General features: G+C 43.8%; 1 protein-coding gene across 1 annotated transcript in view; it reads right to left on the bottom strand.

Annotated features, from left to right (window-relative positions):
• CSMD2 (CUB and Sushi multiple domains 2) overlaps positions 1 to 26,135 on the bottom strand; it is a 495,411-nt gene that overhangs the window by 170,146 nt on the left and 299,130 nt on the right. Inside the window, exons 12-13 of the mRNA XM_035120356.2 lie at positions 23,471 to 23,583; positions 5,728 to 5,910 (exon numbers count right to left, since the gene is read on the bottom strand). Coding sequence (XP_034976247.2) covers positions 5,728 to 5,910; positions 23,471 to 23,583 — 296 coding nt within the window. The remainder of the gene's footprint in view (positions 1 to 5,727; positions 5,911 to 23,470; positions 23,584 to 26,135) is intronic.

The following is a 26,135-nucleotide window of genomic DNA, read 5'->3' as shown; positions in this document are numbered from 1 at the left end:
TTTAACATAATGGCAGTAAGTAATTTCACATCCACATTTATGAGGGTGATGGGGTGATAGGAGCCCAGTACTGTGGGGTTGAACAATAATAACAGTCTGGAGGTGTGCCACATCAGTGGATTTTGCTCCCATCCAAAATAAAATTAAATGGTTTAATCAAGCATGGCAACAGTTCTTCTTCTTAAGCTTTGTAGTATTCCACCATGAAGTCATCAGTCTCTGGGGATTTCCCAGATTTGAGCTTCTGGATCACTTCCAAGACCTCCTCCCAAGTTCTATCTGCTTGTCAGACAGCTCCTTTAATTTAACCTTGGAATGGTATGCACTTATGTTACACTGATCCCAGACTCTCTGACGTTACAAGGGTGCAAATAAATTTTAATGCCAGTTTATCTTCATTTTTTAAATGCCAGGTCATCAGTTGCCATTTGCAGGACTCGTCTCTCCAACTGACTAAGAGTCTCATTTGCCATTTTGGAAATGTTCAAAATCAGATTCTTCAATGTCTCCATTTTTATTTTTTTACTTGAGCGATAACAAGGTAGTTGCTCAGTCCGAGGAAAAGTCTTTGCTAATTTTAATGACATATTCATCTGCTTCTTGGGCCTCCTCCATTATAGGGATTGTTTTGTGCTCTTCTGTGAGTGGCAGGCCTCATCCGACAGCTTTGAGTACTCTCCCACAACTTCTTCCTGTAAGTCAAGTTTATCTAGCATACATTTGGGGACACAAAGTCTCTAAGATCACCTTGCTGGGAATGTAGTTTTTGAAATGGAAAAGTGGAAATAAATGTCATGTTGCCTTAGATATCCCATGGTAACTGGAGGGGTTGTTCCGCCATTAGGCTTAAAAGTTAGCCACTCCCCCAAGTCCATTTAAAAAAAGTAAATTTGCTGTGCCTGAACAATTGAATCCACTTTAATTGCACAAACCTAAATTTCCAAGTATGCTATTGAATTCTTCCCACAAAACAGTGACAGTCTGGGGGCAACTCTAATCTGAACAACAGGTCCAAGCATCAACAAGTTAATGATTTTTCCCTAAACTGCAAATGACCAGGATTATGTCAAACTCTGATTTTGCTGACATTTGAGTTCCATTTCAGAGATAGGTAATATAGCTTCTTCCACTTCTTGAATGCTGTTCATCCCAGGTTCCTAACCATTCACATTCACCATACATTTCCAGATTCATGTATTCAGTTTCTAACTAACTAGTCCTCATAGAGGCTTCAGAATAACCGTGACGTTAAAAATAAAAAGCAATTACAGTGAGGGCAGTCATCCAAAATTAAAATACAGTAGTTGGAAACTGAACAAATTAAGGAACCTCCCCTCAGAGGTCAATAGATGGGGTCAATAGTGAAAAAAAAACCCACTCCAGGCCCCAAGTTGCATCACCAAAGTAACTAAACACAAACATTATATAAGGGTTTGTTGACCAAGTCAGTGATCCTGACATGTGAATCCCTCCAGAAACTCCATGTTCAGAATCATTATGCCTTATAATGTATTGGTAAACCTTAACACATGGTGTGGCATCATTACACTTTGCTGCTTGTCTTTATGGGTTGTTGCTCAGTGTCTGCGCTCATCAATCAGTGTTACATCACACATTATACTTATTTACAAAGAGGTTACAATTAGGCAGGGAGCAAAGAGACGCAGAGCAGTGAGAGCCATAGGTTTCATGTAACATGCAGTTTACCCAGAGACAATATCCTCCCATGAAAGCCAGAATCCTATGTGAGCTCAAGGTAGAAAGCAACATCATATGTACTTTTCACACCACAGCTATTCACGGAATACCCCTCCCCCCCAAAAATAAAAAAAATTACAATCATAATGCTATATCACAAGAGCCACATTTCGGATTGGAAATGGTAGTTCCCACTTTGGTTGCAAAGTTAAGCGGATGCACAAATTCCAACAAACTACAAATTCTAGCAGAACATCAATGACTTAAAGACCTAAACAAGGATCTTAGCCAATTAAGACAACCAAGCTTATTTCATGAGATAGTTGTGGCCTATCATGCAGCCAAACGTAGAGCATTCATCATTTACAAATCAGTCAAATGCAGTTCCAGCCATAGAAGGATGAAGTGATCACTACCTTTCTTCTGATTTGTTAATATTTGCTGATTGCTTAAGAGAACGTGGCAACAAGGAAAAGCAGACTCGTGAACACCTGGGCAAGACGCTGACAGTGGGGCTCACAACTCTACTGAGGCTCCAGACCTTCTGGCTGTCACCCCACCTTCCCTCTCAGCTGAGAGAAGTTCATTACAATTTGGGAGTTAGTGCCTGAGAACGAACGAACGAACACACACACACACACACACACACACACACACACACTGCTTCCCACCCACATTCCCTTGCAATATACATATAAAATGAGAAGCAGGTAACACCACAGTGCTAAATACTGGGAAGACCCTCCCCCTCCCCTGACAGGGAACTTCAGGGCCCACAAGCAATGCCACCAGCCCTAGCACATGCCCCCTCCCTGCCAGCTGAGACCCTGGACCTCTTCCTCACAATCATAATGAGTTTTACCCTTTTTCTTCCCCCAAAGCCAGCTGCATATGATCACCACACACCTATGTGGCCCCCAAGTTGTAAGGCTGCCACTCATTTTATTATACAGCGTCAGATCTAGCTTGGGGGGTAAGCTTGGGCTGAAAGTCCAGATGGACCAAACTACCACTCCCCACCTGATCAAGACGCCACTGTCTTGCCAATCCTGGGAAGTGACTACAGATGCCTGGACAGCAGAGTATCTGGGGGTGGGGGCTAAGCAAGACACAGCAGGGTGCTCAAAGGTGTCACTGAAGGTATCACAGGCTTCCTGGTTATCTGGCTGACCTTCTGATCCCATCTGTGGGCTTGAAAGGAACCCTTCATTATACTCAGCACATTTCCCAAGACATTAAGGGTCCATGGAATGTCATGGAAGCATTCCCCAAATCTTCAGCCCTTAAAGAACCAGATCATTTGTGACACTCCTTGGCCCAGATCCAATCCTGCCCATGGACTTTAGAAGGTTTGTGGAACAAACATAGCCCGAAGAAGTCCACAAACTGTTCCAGAGCTATTCAGATGATAAAATATGGAGAAGCTACATATGACAAAATGATGTAAGATAAATGTACCATCTTCCCATGCATTTATTTACACTTTTAAACATTTCACACTTTTTTCCTCCTCCAAATTCCCACCACCACCAATCTACTTCTACTTCTTATTCTCAAATAATATTGAATCACAACTACAGAGCTACAGGTCAGCCTCACGGTCAATGAGGTATCGTGCAGTGGTGGCTGCTAACCATTGGGACTGGTGGGGGACAAAGCAGTCAGGCCAACAGTGGGTGGAGCCAGAGCAAATGAGTGGCAGAGCCAGAACCAATGGCAGGTACAGATAACTAATTCTAGCTTTAGTTGTCCTGCCCATTGAATCTCACAAAGACAACACTGAGACTAAGGAGGAGGAAGCCGCTGACAGTCATCTCCCCCACCTGGATTGACCGTAAGAAAGAAGACAGGCAGGTGAGGGTTAACTGAGAACAGACCGAGTTTGGTTGGGCAGTGCCCCATTCTAGCAATGGCATTTAGAACTATGAACAACCTCCACTGGTGGCATCACATACAAAAGGTTATCAAGAGAGCAGAGGAAGACACAGTTGGTTTCTTCATTAATAGGCTGAGCAATTTTGCTGCAATTCCTGATCAAACATTTGCATGAACTCCGAAAACCAAACCAAAACATACTAAACAATCCCCACCAACTCTGGACCTAAAAGCACACACATATTTCAACTGCACTAGTTAGATCAATAAATTAAACCACGGGTCACCAACCCGTCACCCACCCCAAGCACAGAGGCCTCTACTGAAATTAGGCTTGAATTCAATTCAAGCCAATTGAATAGGTGGAAAGACTTGTTTGGTTGTGGGGTGTGCACATTTCTGTGGTGCCCACCAGTTTGTTTGTTTTTTGGTATGGAAACATGCCCACGTGTCCCAGAAGGAAGACAGCCCCAAATGCTGACAGAAAGTGTCCAGAGCAGTTTTAGGTGCAACCTATTAATAGATTCAGCCTCCCCTCCCCAATATAATGTGAGCATCAGTCATATGTTGTGTATGTCCCCAAATCAAGTTGCATAAATAGAAATATTTTGCCTGTTGCTATTTTTTGAGGGGAAGCTCAGAAATTTCAGCTAAGGATTTCACAAGAAACCAAGGCAGGCCTTACGTTAGGTGAATGCCTCAACTCAGCCCCTAAAAGGAGAATCAAGGTGGGAAGTAAAGCCCACTACAAGGGCTCTGCCTGACCTAATTCTACTCTCACACAGTCTCAATGCCAGTCTATTGCACTTCCCCCACTCTATGGTCAAATGCTTACCTTAGGTGCCAGACAGCACTAGGGCAGCTCTTTGGATGGAATGGGGCTACCTGGCCTTGTGACCATGCAGTTGGGCTAATGACCCATGTGGTTCCTTCCAGTGCTACAGTTCTATGAAATAGAGCAAGCATCTTGGTGCCATGGAGCCTACTTCTGCTTGGGATCACAATTCCTATCTCACACACCCAGCACAAAATGTTAATGGACGAAGATGGGGTGGATCAATGTCCCCAATTCAGGGTGCAAGTAGCTGCTACCACATCAGAATGCCAGCTGCATCTTCTATCACTCTGGAAGGAAGAGTGGAGGAAGGAAGCCAGGTGGGCATAAGAATGCAAGAAGAGCCCAGCTGCATGGATCAAGCCAAAGGGAGCCTGTCTAGTTCAGCATGTTGTTCTCATAGTGGCCAACCAAACGCCTATGGGAAGCCTGCAAACTCACAAATGCAGTGTGTATGATCCATCCAAGGAGATGGCACCTGCCTGGCCTCCAATATGGTCCTCATGCCAAGCCTTGGTCAAGGACAGACTGGGGGCAGTGGGGGAGAAAGAGAAAGTAAGCAGGCATGGGGTGGGTTGGAATAAGGAAGGAATCAACATTCCCAATGAATATGAATCACCTTCCTCAGGAGTTTAAGTGTCTGAGAGACTCCAACTCATATTAAGGGCAAGCAGACTGTTGTTCAACCTTCTCTGTTTTCAACAAGCGGCCTCTGTTGACATGAATGCAACATTCAACCAGGCTCTCAGGTGTGATTCAGACGCAGACCAGGACATCTGATTGTCTCAGGAACAAATGGGGTTGATGGTCTTACGACATGGCAAGGATTACTTGTTGTATGAAATGGCCCCTCCACATAGTAGCATTGTTTCTTATTTTCAAGGTGGCTCAGTCTGGATGGTGGGCTTGGCTCCACCTCCTCCCCAAACTCACTCACCCTCCAGGTCTGTGTCATTGCTGAACTTTGAGGTTTTGACACCCCCACAGACATGCATGGGCTGCTGAATCTAATGCATGGGCTGCTGAGAATCTAATCTAAACTATGCAACTCACTGCCACAGGAACTGCTGAGACTTTGAAGCATTCTCCGCCCCCCGCCCCGCCCAGTTGACCTACTTGTTCAAGATGCAGCCTGCAGGTTCACTCCCTCCCTCAACCTGCTTAAAAATGTTTCCAGAGTTATTGCATTAAACAAAGAACCAAAACCTCCATTTCTCAATATCCCACATAACAACCCATTTCCAAAATGTGCAATGTCGACAGCTCCTTTGCCATCCCTCACAAATGGCTCAAGGCTGCATTCCTTCTCTCTGACTTACAAACACAGATTGGTTTCTGAGAGGACCACTGGCTACTCTTTTGACAAGTGATTGTTTTCTGTCCTTTCAGTTCAAATGCAGGCTGGCATTCAAACGTCAACGAGTCCCCGTGGCGAAAGGTTGACCCTTGTCTCTTGCCGTAGGCTGGCACTCCCGGATCTCCACAACTCCCCTGGTCGATTTCTGAAAGAGAAAAAAAAGACAAAAAGAAAGAAACAGGAAGAGAAGTGGGGAGGGCAAAAGGAGACCTGGGTGCAACTTCTTTTTACAATCCCTGGATTTTATTATTGCAAAGCTAGGAACATTCTTTTTTTTTTTAACACAACAAAGAACACCACCACTTGTGATTAAACTGGGGGACTCTGGCTTGTTTTCCTTGTTTAAATAATAATTTGGGGGACACTTCTAATTTTCCAGTGGCAGCCAACAAATGTGCTGGACTTCTGAAGTTCCATGGCCTTATTGCCCCTTTCTGGCCTCATTGCTCCCCTTCCTGGGAAATGAGTCTGGCAATTTAAAAGTGTCACAGGACCTTGTGTTTCCAATCTGATGTGGAAGGCAACTTTGGGAGCTGAGAAAAGCCAAGAGTGACATAGTCTTAGCAGCCTCTGCGCTGCTGGCTTGCCGCTCCTTGGTTTAAGAAACAATGCAGCTCAAAATGTAGGATGGAGGGGAATTTACTTGCAATCATATACAGGCTGTTTCCCAGTCTCTCCTGTAAGTTTTTCTTTTAGATACAGAACGAAGGGGGGCGGGGATAGCAGCAAAGAGAGAAATGCCAACATCCAAATGAGCTGCTTGCTGTGCTCAGCCCAAAGCACACACACACACACACACACACACACACACACACACACACACACACACAGTGTCTAGGACCAGAACTCCTATAAAACTGGGCCAAATAGTGTAAGTGGTATTTTGCCTGATTAATTGCTAAAAATACATTTGGATCTATTTTCAGAGTTCATCTCATTCTATCTGCCTTTCTAACTGGCCCACTTTAAGCCACTATTGTCATCACCTCAAATACATTTGGATGTTTAATTAGAGAGGGAGGAAACATTTCCTAGGCAGGATTTTTGTACTCCCTGCAGGAGAACTGAGTATTTATTTCATTTTGTGAACATGGCTGGATGAACTATGCGAAAAGTCACTTTGCTAAGAGAATTTTCCAAAGCTCAGAGCCGTTTTGAGCATGAAAATAAGCAGCAGAGAAGTAATGGTGAGGAAGTGCAATTCACCTATGCTTCCTCTGTCCCAGTTTTTCCATTGAGTAACTTTTATCATGTTAATACAGGGTGGGTTTCTCTTGTGCCAACTTTTCCACCTTAAAAATTATGATCCTGTGAACTGGCTTGAATTATCATACCTGGCTCTGCTAATCAAGGCAATTCCCTTTACCAGGTGCCCAGGGGTGTCAACTTGAATAAAATATTTTGGGGGAGGGGAGCTAAGCCCTGTCCCACATAATTGATCACATGACACAGCACACACCATTTGAATGGCAATGCCCATCAACTAGGGTGGGGCTGGCCCCCTCAAATATTTTATTGGGTGTGTGTGAAGGAACCTCAGCCCCAGGAACTGACCCCCATGCAGGTGCCTTTAAGTTATTAATTACATTAAAGTTTGCCATAGCGAACAGTAAGTCTGATAAAGTGTCTTCCTGTTGAAAGAGAATGGCAGCAGCCCCAGCCATGATGAATACAGGTGGGAATGGAAACGCCTGCCTTCTTACATCCCTCGTCTTCAGCCACACTTTTTGTAAACAATTCCCAATGTTCCTCCGATTAATCCCACCTAACCCTCTCTCATCCAGTCTTGATTGCTCAGTGAAAATTCTGTATCTCTTCCACTCTCCCTGCTCTGCTCACCTAACATGGGAGAGCTTGGGATCCTGCAGTTTCACACACTGATGAGGCCAAGCAACAGTGATGCCACTGGCGCTGTCCAAGCTCGTACTCAACATTGAATTGCAAGCGTCTGTCAAACTTGAACTTTTCAAATCAAATAGAGAGGTCCCCCCAGCCCTCATGCCTTGATAATAGCTTGTACACAAGCTTTGTCTGTACAACTACAAACATATCCAAGTAAAAGGGTTTGTGTGAGTGTACACTTCTTGATTTCTACAGTTCAACTACTGTGTACATCTACTGTATATTCACAGAATGTAACATGTGAGCACCCCTACTGCGACAGGCTTGGGGAACCATCAGAGCTGCAATTTCTCAAAGGGTTCCTGCAATTGCAAGAACATAAGACCTTGCTGGCTGAGGCCACTGGTCCATCTACTCCAGCCTCATGCTCTCACAGCGGCCAACCAGCCATCTCTGAGAAATCCACAAGCAAGATCTAAGAACAAAACGCTCTCCTGCCGTGGTTTCTAGCAAATGGTTTTGGAAGCATTATTACCTCTGGTTGTGGAGGCAGTGCACAGCCATTATGGCTAGCAGCCATTGATAGCCTTATCCTCCATGACCTTGTTGAATCCTCTTTTAAAGACATTCAAGTTGGCCACCACTGTGTCCTGTGGGAGTGAGTTCCATAGTTTAAAACTGTGCTGTGTGATACTCCCAACATTCAGCTTCCCTGGATGTCCATGACTTAGTGTTATGAGAGAGGGAGATAAACATTCCTCCTTCCACTTTCTTTGTGCCATGCATAATTTTCTATCATGTCACCACTAAAAAGTCCCGAATGCTGTAATATTTGCTCATAGGAGTCTTGCTCCTTGTTCATTATGCATGCCCTTTTCTGAACCTTACCTAACTCTACAATATCGTTTCTGCACTGAGGTAACCAGAACTGCACACGGTGTTCCAAATGTGGTCACACTGATCGGAATAACTACAGGAGGAAGGGAAAAAGCAAGAGGCAGATGGGGAAGGGAACTCTTTTGATTAATGTGTCATGTTGCTGAATATGATGGATGGAGGGATGGGGAGATGGCTGGTGGGCTGAGCGTGTCATCTGCAGAGGCCTCTGAGCTCCTGGATTGGCTTAAAGATGCCCCCCCCATGACTTCTTGTACACACACACCCTGCCCCCTGAAAAATCTCAATAAGATCTGAAGAGCTGGCTGGCTCATCTTTACTAAATTAAATGTCAAATCAAAGTGTGAAGAGATGCAGGGTGTCAGCTCTTTTGCAGAATCATGATGGAAGAGAGAAAAAGAGTATCTGTGTGATATGTGTGTTTTGTGTTGCATGACCATCGCAGGATCATCTCATTTACTTTATTTATTTCATAAAGTTTATATACTGATTGATTGTTAAAAAACAAACCAACCCAAACCTAGTGAAAAGATTCTCTCATTTCTAAAACCAAGGCAAAACACCCTTTTGTGTTTCTGCAGGATATAAAAGCCTTGGGGAAATAAATAGCATTCTGAATCCTGGAATATTGCCTATTCCCCCGGTCCCAGTTATCTGCTTACACACCATTTCATTTCTAAAGAATTTCATTTCTCCCTATTGCTATTAACACCAGCAGTTTCTCCCTTTCATACCTTCTCCAGTACTTTCCTGCTATTAACCTATGTCACATTATCCCCATTTTCCACTTTCTCTGACCTTTTTTTTTTATTCCCTTCATCTGTGATCAACCACCTTGCTTTCATTGCCCTTTCTTTTAAAAACTAAGCTAAGCTAAATGTTTCTCTTGGTTTTCTCCTCCTCCTTCCCCTTCAATTTTTGATAGCAAATTCGAAACATCTTTTGTGACACCTTCCTTACAGAGAAAATGACATAATCCTAGATTTGCATTAATCCAGCTCCTGTTTTGATGCAGGCTGAACAGCAATGAGCTTTCCCCACTGCTGAACTGTCTCTGGAAAGGCACTGAGGCAGGCTGGCGTCCCTTTGCCAAATAACTAAGGTGGAGACATGCTTCATAGGTGGTGAAAATAGAACAATTTGTTGTTTTCAATTTTGTCACTGCTGATAATATGCCAAGGAGAGAAGCTCTCAAACAGGCTGAATTCTGACCTACCCCTGCCCTACCATAGCTAAAAACCAAACACATTACATTTTTTTTATATAAAAAAGGATTAACTGTTTATTCACCAGGAATTCTGAGCTACTTTAGTGCTGAAGACCCCCCTCCCCCCCAAAAAAACCCTCCTGTGGGGCACTTTGATAAGTGGTCAGGGTTGCCCAACTGGCAATCACCAAACAACACCATGATCTCCTAAGCCAGCAGGGGGGGGGGGAACGGGAAACTATGGGGCTAAATGGCCCTGTGAGGCTGTTTTCCCCAATACATCTGCTCCGCACCTCACATCAAACATGACTACAGGTGTGGGGCAGGTAAAAATGAAAGCAGGATTTGACGTCAGTGCTGATCAGCCCTGACTTCAAGCACTGCTGGTATTGGCTACACTTTGGAGTTCCCAATTGGGAGCTATGGAATGCCCCTAGTTTCAGGTTATTTTTGAGGGTGTACCTGGATCTTCAGCCTCTCTTGGAACACCTTGTTTTAGTCTCTGCTACTAATGGAACACTGCTGATGAGACTTCCCTGAGTGCTGTCCTACCAGAGTTTTCCTCTTCTCTGACAGAACAGGTATAATAATAATAATAATAATAATAATAATAATAATAATAATAATAATTTATTATTTATACCCCGCCCATCTGGCTGGGTTTCCCCAGCCACTCTGGGTGGCTTCAAACAGAAAAATAAAATACAATCTATTAAACATTAAAAGCCTCCCTAAACAGGGCTGCCTTCAGATGTCTTCTAAAAATCTGGTAGTTGTTTTTCTCATCTGGTGGAAGGGCGTTCAACAGGGCGGGCGCCACTACTGAGAAGGCCCTCTGCCTGGTTCCCTGCAACTTGGCTTCTCGCAACAAGGGAACTGCCAGAAGGCCCTCGGTGCTGGATCTCAGGGCAGAACTATGGGGGTGGAGACGCTCCTTCAGGTATACTGGACCGAGGCCATTTAGGGCTTTAAAGGTCAGCACCAACACTTTGAATTGTGCTCGGAAACGTACTGGGAGCCAATGTAGATCTTTCAATGTAGGTAAAAAAGTAAAGGTAAAGGACCCCTGGATGGTTAAGTCCAGTCAAATGCGACTATGGGGTTGTGGTGTTTGTCCTCAGACAGCTTTCCAGGTCATGTGGCCAGCATGACTAAACAGCTTCTGGCACAATGGAACACCATGACGGAAGCCAGAGTGCATGGAAATGCCATTTACCTCCCCACCGTAGCAGTACCTATTTATCTACTTGCGCTGGTACACTTTTGAACTGTTAGGTTGGCAGGAGCTGGGACAGAGCAATGGGAGCTCACCCTATCGTGGGGATTCGAACCGCCGACCTTCTGATCAGAGAAGAGTTTCCCTCTTCTGTGGCAGAACAGCACGCATGCTTCTGGCCAAAAGACTTTTTGCAGGATTACTGTTTATTTGTTTAAAAGCATTTATAAGCAACTTAATTTTTTTAATAAAAAAACTCTCTAAGCCATGCAACACATAAAAAGAGCAACTGTTCAGTGGTATCCAACACACTTGTTCTGTCAGCTCAGGGATTTATGCTTGTGCAACAGAACTTCCCTCCTCTTCCCCTCATGCACAGACAGCACACCCCTCAAATCTCTTCCAGAGGGTTGGGAGATCCCACAGAACAGATAGGCACATAGGAGGACAAGAGAGGGGAATGCTCTGTTGTGCAAGTGTAAATCCTTGTGCTGATGGTACAAGTTACTTCATGCTACAGTGGATGCAGTCCAATATGAAAAATACAACATAAAACCAGTAAAACAGTAGTATAAAACATAGAAAAACAAATGAAAGCAGAAATTCATGGAATTCAAACCAATAAAAACAGGGCCCAACCTCATAGGTCAGGCAAAGCCTATGCTTATAAAAAGGGGAGGGATTTAAAAGACATCTGAAGCAACTGGTTGCTGCTTCACATCCAGTAGAGGAAAGGGCATTCCATAATACAGGAATTCCATTCAAGTTGATAAAATTCTATTTAACATGATTGTAGTTGATGATGTAAGGTACTTTTCTAAAAAGAAGAAGTAAGGATTGGTTATCCAATTTCCATTCCAGTGCATAAAAATAGAAACACATTTTCAAAACTCTTGTAATAATTCAATGCAATTTTTAAATGTTGTATACAACACTGGTTTAATTAATTTGTATTTGTAAGCAATGTGTATAAAAGCTATTGTTAAGTGCTCTGGTTTTAATAAAGTCAATGCTTTGAAAGAGACTTGATCATTATTTGACTGTATTTGACAGTTCAATTTTTAGATATTTCCTAAATAAATTAACATTTGTCACCCTTCATCATAAATATTCTCAGGGTGGCTCATTAAAAACACTGAAGAACAAAATACACAAGGAACAAAATAAAACCCCTCAGAAAGTTATTGCAGAGGAGGGGGGGGGAGCATTATGGTTAAGAAGGAAAAGTCTAGGGAAATAAACAGCACTCAGTCTGCCATTGGGAAGGCCCTCCCTAGGGACAAAGCTCCATAAATGTGGGAGGGGACAAACATTTGAATGCCCGCTCTCCCCACTTTCCCCTGATGGTGAAGAAACCTGTGGGTAGGACTCCAATGACAGTTCTGGGTGTATGGATAGGACGATCTGGAGTCAACTGACAAAAGCCATGCACACTGCAGGGTATAATGGAGGCCCTTGTAGGGCACCCACCAATCTTGTTGGGATTGCTGACTCCCATGAACTGAAACACACCCAGCACCCCACAATGACTGCCTACTTGCAAGAGGCAGTGGGGGGGGGGACATGCTTTGTTTTAGGAAAAAGGTTTGCTTGCCATGACTTATCTTCTCATTTAGGAACCCTTGGCAGGTTTCCAAACCATCTCAGGAGTGTCCGCAACCTTTCAAAAATGCTCTTCTACCCAACAGAAGGGGAGGGTAAGTGCAGACTCACAACATCATCAGTAGGTGGATTTGAGCTGAAACAACTACTGACAGCCTCAAGTAACAGAAATGAAAGCAAGCAAGCAAGCATTAGATTGCACTGTGCGGTTGGCAGATCAGGGGTGTATGACTTTTAGGCAATATTAAAGCAAGTACATAAAAAAGCCTGATGGATGAGGCGAATGGCCCTTCTAGTCCAGCATCCTATTCTCACAGTGGCCCACCAGATGCCTATGGGAAATCCGCAAACAGGTCAAAAGCACAAGAGCAATCTCCCCTCCTGTGGTTTCCAGTAACTGGTATGCAAATTAAGCACAATGAAGGGGAAGGCATTGAAGAAAAGTTTAGCAAAAGCGAACTCCAGATGGCTTAAGCAAAATGTCAACTGGCAACGTGAAATGTTGCCCCCTTTTTAGTCTTCACTCCATTAAGCTTTAAAGTCGTTAAGAGGGGTCAATAGCAGTCAGTCTGGAGGCGGAGCGACAGAAAGGGGCGAGTGTGGGGAGAGAAGTACATTAAAAAATAAACATCCCTTGAATATTTGGCAAACATCCATTACAAAGTTCAGCGAACTCATAAAGCTGTTTGGGCAGAGAGCCAACAAGGGTGTGTGTGTGTGAAATATGTAGCACTCAGAGAAAACAATTTGTTCTGACCTACTTCTTTTGAAAACTAGATGATGGAATCATCTGATACAGCAAGAAGGCTACTCAAATATCTGCAGCGAAATACATCTGCAAGTATTTGGGCATTAATCTGCTGACTTAACCTGCAGACAGCAGGGCTTGGGTGTGAATCAGAGAGGCCCAGTATAGTCTTCCCTGCCCTGACCATGGTGCTGAATGCACTACTGTCCTGCTGGGCACATTGCAGTGCGGCCAGAGTGTTCACTTTCTGTACACTGCAGCACCTCATTCAGTGAATCACTCCTATCTCCAGACCCACAGGTTGCTAAACAGCTGTAGTAGTTCCAGCTGCATGAGAAGAGGGCTGGGCAGGACTCTCTTATCACACTGCACTGTGATATTATCACGCTGCACAGTGCATTCCTATTCTTCATTGATATTTGCCAGCCATCCCCTGCATTGAGACAGACAGAACAATCCACAGACCCCCTTAAGGAAAAGAAAATAAGAAGCAGCTTTAGCTCAGTACAGTACTTTGAAGCACTATTGACAGTCTGTGAAGGAGACAGTATGCTTCCAAATACTAGTTGCTGGAAACTGCAGGAGAGGAGAGTGCTGTTATTCTGCTTGCTGTTTTCCCACCAGCATCACTGTGAGAACAGGAAGCTGAACTAGATGGGCCACTGGCCTAATCCAGACAGCTCTTCTTATGTTCCTATGTTTCAGACCAAAGTCTTTCCTGCTCCTACTGGAGATGCCAGGGATCCAACTTGGAACCCTCAGCATGCAAAACATGTTTTCTACCACTGAGTTATGGTCCTTCCCATCTTCTTACACTGAAACTATCTTGCACCAAACCTCTAAAACTATTTAAGCATGATGAGTCCTACTGACTTCAGTAGGAGTACCTTCTGGATGGCATGGCTCAGTATTAACACGTGGGATAATTAGAATTTGGGATCTGCCTTTAGTGCAACAGTAATAATAGTAGTAGTAGTAGTAGTAGTAGTAGTAGTAGTAGTATTTATACCCCACCTATCTGGCTGAGTTTCCCCATCCACTATGGATGGTTCCCAACAAAACACTACCGGTAAAAACAGAATAAAACTTTAAACATTAAAAAAAAACTTTCCTAAACAGTCACATTGTTCACTTCCCTTCTATCTTATTCTAATATAATGGGCAAGTTGATGCCCCATAAATATAATGGGCAGGGTGATGCCCCGGGTTGATGGCACATGAACAGAGGTGATGGCAGCAGATTGGATGGAGCTCATATTGAGGGACTGGTGAGCAGGCGATGCCAGATGGTGTTGCTGTTCCCACTCCTCTGAGCAGGTCTACAGTGTGTGTGTGTGTGTGAGCATTCCCAGATCCGGCTGCACTCCCAGATTCCCAGGTGGTAACAGTGGGAAGAAGTGCATTTGCATTTTGCTATAAGGAACATTTTAATTTTTAACACCGCCACCACCCTGCAAAAAAATGACTGAGAAAATAGGAACAAAGAAAACTGCCTTATACCAAGCCAAACCAATGATCCATCTCTCTAGCTCAGTACTACACCAACACTGAGCAGCAGCTCTCCATGGTTTCAGGTAGGGGACTCTCCTAGCGCTGCTTGGATTTGTAGGGGACCAAACAGAGGACCTTTTGCATGCAAAGCAAATATTCTGTCATTGTGCTATGGCCCAGTTATGGTTGTGCTAAATTGCTAATGCAGCTCATCCCTTTTGAGGCATAATAATCAGGATCTCTCACTCAGTTAAATTCTTGTTCTTTAAAGTAAATAAGACATAGGAGAACCTCCATGACAGCTGTAGCAGAAAACAGAAAGATTGGTGTGTTCAATTGATTCAGTGCTCTTTAAATACTGAGGAGGGGGGTTATATTTGTTTTCAAGAGTCAGCACAATAAAAGAATGGGAAGAAGGATACTAAAAAGAGCTTTTCTGATAGGTATTGGGGGTGGAAATACAGTATAGATGGAGAAGAGACATTCAAACACTGCAGGAACCAATGTTTTCATTTTTTAAAAAAGGAATATATACATACTGCAAATGGGGGGGGGGTCCATGCGAATTTACAGTGAGAGGAAAGAAGGGCTGGGGGAGAACCATCTATGAATGCAGGTCTTCTCTGCTGTGCTTGACAGAGAGATGGGCAGACAGGAAGATGTCTGTATGTCTTTGCTGCAGCTAGGATGGCTGTGCCAGAACTGAAAGAGCTTGCATTAAAAAAGGATCAATGGGTGGATGGATGAGTCGTTGTGATGCAGTGGAATGTGTGTTGAGCTCGGCCTCAAATCCCCACCTATTCCCCCATAATTTTCAGTGGGTAGCATTGAGCAATAACTCCTTTGCTGGTAGTGAGAGAAATGGAAAGACCCTGATGTACACTGCCCTGAGCTCCTGGACAAAAGCCAGGATACAAATGTGATAAATGAGCAGCGACTAAAAATTAAGGAGGGTGGTACTCTAAAGACAAAAAAAAAGGGGTGAGGAAAAGTGAAAAATGAGCACAGTAGTTGCACGTGGTGGGAAGGGGAAGTTCTAGGGGGTTAATGGGTGGGGAATGGCAGAGGCGTTGGCGAGCAAAACAAGCAGGGGCACAGCCCCTAGTAACCACATAATATATGACTGCAGTGATTTCAAGAACTCTGAGAGTTTTGGAACACTCATTGCCTTTACATGTCCAAAGGATTGGAAAACATAACACAATAGGAGGAAGCTTTTTTTTTTTTGAAAAAACCCAACACACACACACACACACACACACACACACACACACACACACACGAGTTTCCCCCTCAGACTTGCTTATTTAAGTCTATTATTTATCCAATTACATTTCAATATGAAAATTCAGCTCCACTAAAGACTTTAATTAGCGGATTAAATAAGGTACTCGGTTACTATAATGAAGTCCAGCCGAGAGGGCCAATCTTAATAGATTATGAAAGGGGGAGTCAAGCTGACAGGCACCCCTCCCATACACCTCAAGTTCACTACTTTCTTCTCTTCCACCCACCTCCAGACAGGTGTGCTGGATAGTTATGTTACATTGGTATAAGACCAAGGTATTGTATTCAGGAGACTTTGCTAAGCAAGGTATGATGAACTTGCGGTGGGTCTGTGTGCAAGCCACTCCAACACTTGAGAAATTCCACTGTTCTAATAACCAGGGTGTGTGTGTGTGGGTGTGTGTTTGTAAGACACTTTGAGAAGCTGCTGCAGGATAGCGGCTAGTTGCTAGGGAGACCCAAGTATGAAACCCTGCTCAACCGCAGAGCTTGCTGGGTGACTTTGGAACATTTACTTTCATTCACCTTAACTTACCTCACAGGTTTTTTGTGACAATGCTGTGGGGAGGAGAAGCATATATACAGCCTTGAGCTCCTTGGAGGAATGATGCAATATAAGTGTAATAAACACACTCAATTTATTGATAAAGCGGTGGGCTATGGCTTTTAAAAACATATTAACTATTATACTAGTTTTGCTTCTCTTGAAATCCCACAAATGTGCCTGAACAGTAACATCCACACTAAACTTGGAAAACTTTAGGAAAAACTCAGTGGGGACTTAGGGCTGTGCCAACACCCCTTCCCTCCACATGTGATATGCTGCTAACCTTAGCAATACATTTTGCTTCCTCAGGTAGCTCACCCAAACAGAAACCTACAAACTTCCTGAGGCTGGACTTGGTAGCAACTCTTACACTCTTATATGACCCACTTTCTCACAGGTTCTCACACTGCGGTACCAGAGGAAAACTGATACTGGTTCACCCACACTGGGCGCCAAGCCGAGAGGGCCCTGCAGGGGGCGCTGCAACAATGATGTAGAACAGAAGGCAAGAGGTGGCAGGAGGAAAGGCTGCCACTGAAATTTGAAAGCCCTAAGTCTGCTACTGGTGGTACATCATAGATTTCCTGAGATCCCATTTCACATCTATGCCTGACATCCTGGTGGTGTATTGAGAAGACTTTCCCTCCTCATCCTCAAAATGGTGGGGGGGGGGAATCATCTTCAGAACACAGCTCCATTGCAGTGAGCTCAACTACTGACCAATCTCCAAAAGCATATTGCTTGTAATCCTTGCCCAGGTGGTAGTAAATTTGTGGGTGGAGAGAGAGAAAGGGTTTCCACGCATGGGGGAAACCTCCACACCTTATTGTGACTCAGGCATGACCTTGATCATGAGCCCCACCGCATGTGGATCTTTGTTTTTATTTCTAAAGCCACACACTGCTACAGTATAAAGATGGCCTGTTGTCGGGGCAATCATAGATTCACATACCCTGCATCAAACTTTAGGTCAGTGAAAACCAGCTTGCTATGAATCTAGGAATCAGGAGTCACTGGTTTGAGTAAAATTTGTTGCAAGTTTTGCCTCAGGGTGAGCAGACTGTATTCATCATCAAACGAGAGACACTCTGTAAGCTGAAAGATGATTCAGGCCATTGTCAGGATATACAATTAAAAAAATTAAAACCATCCTGCCTTCCCTGAGTTCAATTCTCCAGATTTCCATCTTAGTTTTCCAAAGTCCTCATGAAAATTCAGCAGTATCTTAGTGCTAATTTCTCCTAACATACACTTCTTTGTTTTGTTTTCTTGATATATGAATTTTTAATGCACACTTGACTCTAGTAAATGAATTCTTGCACTTATTACTTCGCTGGAGAATGGCATTGCAAAATTCAGAGAGCTGTGAATTTTACAGAATGGCTGTGTTTCCATTTGCTTATTGTTGTGAAAAGTGCAAATTAGGTAGGTTTGCCTTCAAACGTGAACTGAATTGAATGTTTCCCCAATCCTTAACCCACAGTAGGTGTAACAAATTGCTTTTTTGGCAATGGGAGATACTTAAATCTGAGGCCAACATTCTATTTTCTGGACAACAGTAAGCAATACTATTGATGGACCAGTGTGTTTCCTCCGCAGCCACCTATTCCCCACCATTTTACCCTTGGATGTCTTTTTTCTCCTTTGCTACTTTATTTTCAGGAATAAGATTAACACTTACATTTCTAGAATGACGCTCCAGGATGGAGAACCTTGCCAGGATATATAGCTATTTAAACATGCTACAGAAGCCAATATCTCCCCTTTCTCCCAGATAATTTTTGGTGAGGTTCCCGCTGACCCCGTTTCCATCTTGGTTTAACAAGGATCCATTAGCTGTACTTTCTTCCAGACAAGCTGGCTGTAAAACTACATCCAGTTTGCAAGTATGTTGCACATAATTTCATCACCTAATTGGCAGCCCTCTAATTGCTGCTTTCCTCTACAAATTTCTCATTCTGTGCTCCAACTCAAAAATGCTTTCAAGGCAGGCTGCATCACCACTACACTCCTCACTGCCTTGCACACAGCTGGTTCAATTAGCAGCAGGCTACCCTCAAGGGAAAGCTCCCAGCAGGTTACATGTGATGCTTTCTGTAATTTTGCTATTCACACTAGAGCTGAAGGAGGGGCCATGTTTCACAAACACGCTGCTCACTGCTGCGTGCCCTCCTCTTTTGCAGAACAGTGCAAAGCTGTTTGTAAGTATAGTGGAAGATATGTATATATTTGGTCCAAGGGTTACACTCCCTCAAGGACATCCTCCCAGAGGCCTCATGTCAGCAGTGGGTGGGTGCAGAAGAGGTGGAATGATAGGCATGTACAGTCCAACTAAGTTTTACTCAACAGAAACCCATTGAAATTAATGAACATGACCAAGTTAGGTCCATTAATTTCAATGGGTCTCTGTTGAGTAGAACTTAGCTGAATACCACCCTAAGTCTCCATCATTCATTCAGACAAGCAAGAGGCATGATCACAGTTCAGCCAGGCAAAATCATTCCAGGATAGTGCAGTGCAGGATCGCAAGGGTGTGAAGCCAGGGAATGGAGGATGTTGGACTGGGAAGGGATGTGGCCTGGGAAGAGTCCCACAGGGAACATAGAGCCCTAGAGAGCCACATCTGGTTCCAAGACCGAAGGGTGGCCACACCTGTGCTAAGGCAACTGGACTAGCATGCTTTCACCCCAATCCAGTCACACAAAATTGACTCCTTTGAGCAGAATGTGGATGTACATTTGAATGGGCATCCCAAGGATGGTGTCTGCATCTTGATTTGCATCTCCAACCCAGAGCTAGTCCACATATAAATAAGTACAAGCAGAGTTGGATGAGGCTGAAAGTCTTGAAGCTTGATGAAACAGGGAACACCAGTATTGATGATGAGACAGTGTGGATGCATTCTCCTCCCCCACATCTACACACAGAGCAAGGACAATGGGGTGGACCTCATTTGCACTTAGCAGCATCAAAACTATTCTGATTGGCTGCATGGTACTTTTATCATTGTGATCAATATATGATCCCTGATTGCATGGTTCAGCATCATGCCTAGTTTTGGGCAAAGCCCTTTTAAGCCAGAACAATGAGGACTAACTGGAATTGGGTTTAGAGACTTGTTCTCTGTTGCTGCCCCAGAGGGCAAGACTAGATCTAGTGGTCTTAAATTAAGGGAGGGTAGATTTTGGTTGAGCATTAGGCAGCATCTCTTTATGGTAAGGGCATTCCAGCAATGAGGCCAAGGGTGGATGGGCTTTCCCTTGCTGGAGGTGGCTGGAAACTTTCTGCAGTAAAAGGTTGGACTGCATGGGCAACTCTATGGTTCTATTACAGGTAGGTAGCCGTGTTGGTCTGGGTCGAAGTAAAATAAAAAAATTCCTTCAGTAGCACCTTAAAGACCAACTAAGTTTTTATTTTGGTATGAGCTTTCGTGTGCATGCACACTTTATTCTATGGTTCTATGACCGACTGGATAGAATTCCTTGTGGCGGTGGTTGCATCACATCCACAGTCTTTGCAAACTATGGGCTGTATCCAACCAAGTTCTACTCAAGAGTAGTCCCATGTCAGTCATGTTCATTAATTTCAATGAGTCTACTCTGAGTAGGACTAACACTGGCTACAATTTTATGACTACACACAAGCATGGAAAAGCACACGAAACAGTGGAAGGATGATAAACATGTTTGTGCCCACCTGCACCTGAACAACAACTTTAAGAGCCAAAACTTAAACTCAAAACAATGCATAGCAGCACTAATTCTCGCCCCCCCCCCCCTGCGCTGGGTAGGAAGGATGTGTGATTTCTGAAGTCTCACAGCAAGATGAAAAACCCATTTATGTTTCAAGCTGTGCTATTTTGCAAATAATTCTACAGAAGTTGTTGGTCAACATGTTGTTTGTTTCGTTAGATTTGTGTGGGTGGAAAGGCTATGTCAATTATGTGTAGCATACACTGACAGCCTAGTAGGGGATGGAATAAACCCATATAAGTTGCAAAAAACATTTTAGTTTCTGATCTCCTAGAGGCGATTTTCTTACTCAATTCAGGTGACCAGTTGAGTGGCTATTTATACAGGATGTGGCTTAGTACCTGCTAGCCACACAGAAGGCTCCTGGTGCAAGGTCTAGTTTCTCCACATTGGGCCTGAAACTCTGGAGAACCACAGCCAGTCAAGCATGGACAACACCAAGTTCAGTGCACCAATGGACTGACTCAGTAAAGGCAGCTTTTTATGTACCTTATACTAGTAGTACCGGTAGCTCTCCGGGGTCTCTAATAGAAGATGCCAGGAAGTGTGGAGATGCCAAGGAATGAACTCCCTGAAAACTTCTGCATACACAGCATAGACTGTACTAGTGAACTAAGGTCCCATTGCTCCCAACAACATTTTCTGCTGTTTACACCAACTCTCAGCACACTCTTTCTCTACCATTATGTTTTCTTTCAATTCTGCACAGAAAGTGGAGCCAGATACCTGGACCAGATTGTCAGCAGCAACAAGCAGCAGCAGCAGCAGCAGGCACATAGAGCAGGTGATCGCCCAAAGTAGGAGGTCAAGATAACCTACCCTATGCTCTGAGAAGCCATCTCCTCTCCACTTATACAGTATAAGTTCTGAGCCTTGTACTTTGCTTTGTTAAACAAGGCTATCTTTGAAAGAAAGCTGGATACTTGGCATCCAACAAACAAATGGACAACAACAACAACAACAACAACAACAACAGGCTGCTGTTTGATCATTGGGGATGGAGGAATCTGATAATTTCTATATATGTGAGTTTCTCATTTTTCCACTCTTCAGTTTGCCCCATTTCTGTATCAATTTATGAACTTTTTTTTAAAAGTGGGGGCAGAAATCCTCATAAAAATTCTTATCCACATTATCTTCATCAAAATATACATTTGGGTGCAAAATACTACATTTAGAGCTGGCCTAAAATAGACAATACTGATTTAAATGGACCAACGGTTCAGCTCAGTATAATGGAGCTGCATAGGTTTGCATCCTCAGCTATCAGTGGCTGCTAGCCACAATGTTTACATTCTGCTTCCACTGCTGGAGGCTGTATCCTGCTGGTACCAGCTGCTGGGTATCACAAGGGAGGAGAGTGTTATTGCACTAAGGTTCTGCTGACAAGCTTCCAATGTGCATCTAAGGTTATCCACTGTGAGAACAGGCTGCTGGAATAGACAGGGATTAGATAGGGTGCCTTTGACCTGGCTCTCCTTATGTTAGGGAGGTCTCAGAACTCAGTGATAGAGTACACATTTTGCATTTAGAAGGTCCTAGGTTCAATCCCGAATGCCCATTTAAAGAAACTCAAGTAGCTAGGCTGGGGGAGACTTCTTCCCAAGTCTTTGGCCAGCTCCTACCACTTAGTAAACACATGATGGGAGATCAGTATTACCATGACAAAAGAGAAAGGAACAGAAACATTTTTTATAAAGAAAAGAAAAACACAACCCTAAAATTGTAAGAAACTTTCCCTTAAGAAATGTTGAATTGTGTGGCATAGTCCTCAGCAAACATCCTGACAAGTTCTCTCTCAGTGGTTAATTGTTCCATGTTAAATTTTCTTTTGTCTAGCCTTGTTTCCCATTGTGCTAAGGAACATTATTAGCATAGTCAAACACAAAGCCACTCTTTGATTTTTTAATAGTCACTGAATACTAAAGTGTCACCCTGCAGGTACCTTCCTTTGAATACCTTGCATACATTTGTATGCACTGGAAATCCCCCTTAAACTGTGTATTCTTAGCACCCACCCATTCACTGAGGCCACTGGTTTTCACATGGTGAATGGAGACAGCTGTAGAGTCCATAGGTAGTTCTTCACTGAAAGAAACAGTGATGGCAGGAAGTTGCCCTGAAAAGTCGCTCACCACTTTTCCATTAATGTGTGGTCTGACTCCCCATCTTTAGGAGATGTGGCCAAGAATTTGGAGGAAATATTGGAGAGGGAGAGGGATTTTCCCTCAGAACTAGTCCCAGACATTCCCGCTGTCTTTAAACTCTACTGCAAGAGGAGCCTTTCTTGCCAGAACTACTCTGGCGTTAGAAGCTCATGGTGCCTTCCTTAGATTCTTGCTCAGAAGTCCCAGCAGGAATTCTTGGTCTACTGGAGGCAATGGCTACCAAAACAGCCTAAACTCCATCACTTCAGAAGTGGACCTAATCATCTATGGAGCTGCAATTCAATTTAAGTCTTAGTCTAGTTTTGCTTGCTACTGAAGCAACATTTCAACTCCTGTTTCACAGGGTGCTGTCCAAGGTGCTGCCTGCTTTTCTTAGAACATGATCTCTGCTTTGCATGATGTTGTCTGACTAGAACCTGAACTTAAGACTTGTACATACTTGTACCTAGCACCTTGCCCCATATTGGGCTACATCCTCATCTGGCTGAAACCACTGTCTGGAACGCCACTACTGATGTGCCCCTGTAATGCTGAGGAGCATTTATTTGTTATATTTATATCCTGCCTTTCCTCCAAGTGGCTCAAAGTGGCATACTTAGTTCTTCTCTTCCCATTTTATAATACTGAGTGTGTAGTGTGTTCTAGGTTGCTCTTTTAATTCACACAGCATGATTGTGTGAATAGCCCTGGTTTCTACTGCAGGCAAGTCAATGGGGGGAAAGGGACTCTGAGGGTGGAAAGTTTGGAAGCCACAGACCTAGCTAGCTAACTCTGAAGCTATAAGAATGTAGAAGAAAATACATTACTTTTGCATGAAGTGCATAACACGTAGAATTAGCTTCTAATTGCACTGTCCTGTGTTATGTTTGTAACCCTTGGTTTCACCTGAACAAGAAAACTTCAGAGAAGTTTCAGGAGGGGATTAATCAACATATTAACCTGGATTACCTTCATATGTTGCTTTGAATCCCAGTAAGTTCCTCACACTGTCTGTCTGGAACAGAAGCCACATCTGATGTTGGGTGCTGACAATCAGATCAGGGACTGTTGTGCCTGTTAAACTGTCAACAAAGAAGACAAAGGAATGGTAATAACAACAGTAACATCAACTGAAGACAACAATTTAACTGAATTTTGGGGTGGGAGTTCCTCCTGAGGCAAAAAATAAAATAAAAATAAAAATGCAAGGAGCGAAGATTTTGCTAGGGCAACTGATTTGTCTTGACCACAGATTCCAGCAAACACAGAACCAGAGGTCTCAGGGTCAATAGCTAAGGGGCCAGACTAGGCTCCTGAAACTCTGTTAGATCACACAGCACTAGCACCACAGATTCAGAGCCCCTGGGGCTGAGAAATGTAGTGCTTCCTGACTTACCTCATAGTCCAAGGGTACAGAAAGTGCACCAGGAGGCCAGGGATTGCAGAAGAGGTCCCCATCTGCAGGCCAGAGTGTTAACCCTTTAAGGAATATAGGTGGAAAGGGGTGGAACCTAGAAGAGATGGACTAGAGCAGGCATGTCAAACCTGCGGCCCTCCAGATGTTTTGGACTACAATTCCCATCTTCCCCAACCACTGGTCCTGCTAGCTAGGGATCATGGGAGTTGTAGGCCAAAACATCTGGAGGGCCGCAGGTTTGACATGCCTGGACTAGAGGCTCAGGCTCAAAAAGGCCTCAGTTCACCTTTAGCCTTCAGTGGAGCAAGTTGTTCAATCTGTTGTGCTGCAGCACCTGAACTACCTTGCTGTCCTCCTCTGTTGGGCTCCCTTTCAAGACCAGGATAGGACACAGTTGGGGATGAGGGAGGATGCTCTAGATGGATATTATTTAGTAAGGTTGGCTCAGTTGCCAGAGATTTTTCAGTAAAAGCAAACTGTATCCCTTCTCCTTAGTGTGCATACATGAACTGTGTAGCCAACTCATGAACAAGCAAGACCACCAAGCTTGGCCACTATACACCACTCCCACACTGCTGTGTGCAATATCACAGTAGGAACAGGAAGGTGTGGGTGCTTCCTAACTGCCCTGCTCCTAATCTGTTGAGTCAAGAAAGGCTGTATGGTTTGTGGCAGTGTAGCATGACAATACAGCAACAGCACCTGGGGAGATTCTTATCACATCCTCTTCCCCACTTTGTCTTGCCCCTAAACCTGCCCCCATTTCCACTGGCCTCATCCAAGTAACAGAACTCTCAAAATTGGCAACCCTATGCTTTCCACAAACAAATGCAGTCTTTTCAGAGGGCAGAATATAATTTCCTTGCCAAAGATGGCCTGCATCAATATTTTCAGAAGGTACAGATCATAGTCATCATGGGGAATGTAACCCAATCTAACAAGTTAGGTTAAAATAATACTCAAACCAAACCCACCAGCACCAACCGCCTCTAAGGCTTCACTCCTAATTCCTCTACTCACCTAAGAATAAACCCCATTGAATTCAATAGGACTTACTTCTGAGTGGACATGATTAGGATTGTGCTGTAAGTCCTTAGTTTAAAATACAGGCATCATCTCAAGTATCTTAGACTCTGCTGTCCCTCATTTCTGTGCAAGTCTCTGCCTACAAATGTCCTGAAATCAATCCTTGTCAATTTGGTCATTCCAGAGAAATGTTATGGGATAACTTTCCAAAAGACAAACCTGTGTTGACATAAAAAGAGGAACTCTTAAACATTTGGGATTTTCACTGTTGTTGGAATCAGGGACATCAAACAGATGCATTTCCTATCTCAGTCAGGACCAAAGACCCAGGGATGTTGCTATGCTGCCTGATTCCATGTCAATGGATTCATGATCCGCCAAGAAGCAAACAAAGTAATTCCCAAAGAGTTCACAGAATCATAAATCAAGGGATCATCATCCAATCCCTGGCTTCAAGGTTAGGCTGACTCATCCCACATTAACTAACCTGACACATCTAACAACAAGATAAAGGATGATCAGACTTTAGACTAAAACCCCGCAAAACGAGGGCTGAGGGGAAGACACTAAAGTATGACTCTAGACCAGGCATCCCCAAACTTCAACCCTCCAGATGTTTTGGACTACAATTCCCATCTTCCCCGGCCACTGGTCCTGTTAGCTAGGGGTTATGGGAGTTGTAGGCCAAAACATCTGGAGGGCCACAGTTTGGGGATGCCTGCTCTAGACCCAAGGTGGGAACTAGATGTGTGACTGGTTTGCCCTTGCTTAACTGATCATTTTTTTTAAAAAAAAAGCTGTGGGGTGGATTTGGAACACTGTGTGTGTTAGGGGGTTTAAATGCTTTGTCCCCATATGGAAAACCTCCCCCTTGCACCTGCTAGGTGCAATGAGAAGAAAATACTCATGGAACCATATATAGATGCATTTATCCCTTGTCAAAGTGACAGTGTCTATGCCGGGAGATGAAAGGTTAAATCCCTTTCACCACATGACATGGTCCTGATCCATCTGAACCCCTCCCGACTAGTTGCTGGGTGGGTTTAAAAGAGTCTCACTACATGAGAAACACCACATCATCAACTTTGGTACTGTCTCCAAGTTTTTCTCTCCCCCCCTCCTGCTTGTAGAGTGCCCTACAAGCAGGAAACACAAGCAAAGATTACCCATCTTGGTAAGGTTCATGCCCTT

Source organism: Zootoca vivipara, chromosome 6, assembly GCF_963506605.1.
Source record: "Zootoca vivipara chromosome 6, rZooViv1.1, whole genome shotgun sequence".
NCBI classification, from domain to species: Eukaryota; Metazoa; Chordata; class Lepidosauria; order Squamata; family Lacertidae; genus Zootoca; species Zootoca vivipara.
The sequence above is the reverse complement of the archived record's forward strand: the minus strand, read 5'-3'. Positions and strand labels throughout refer to the sequence as shown.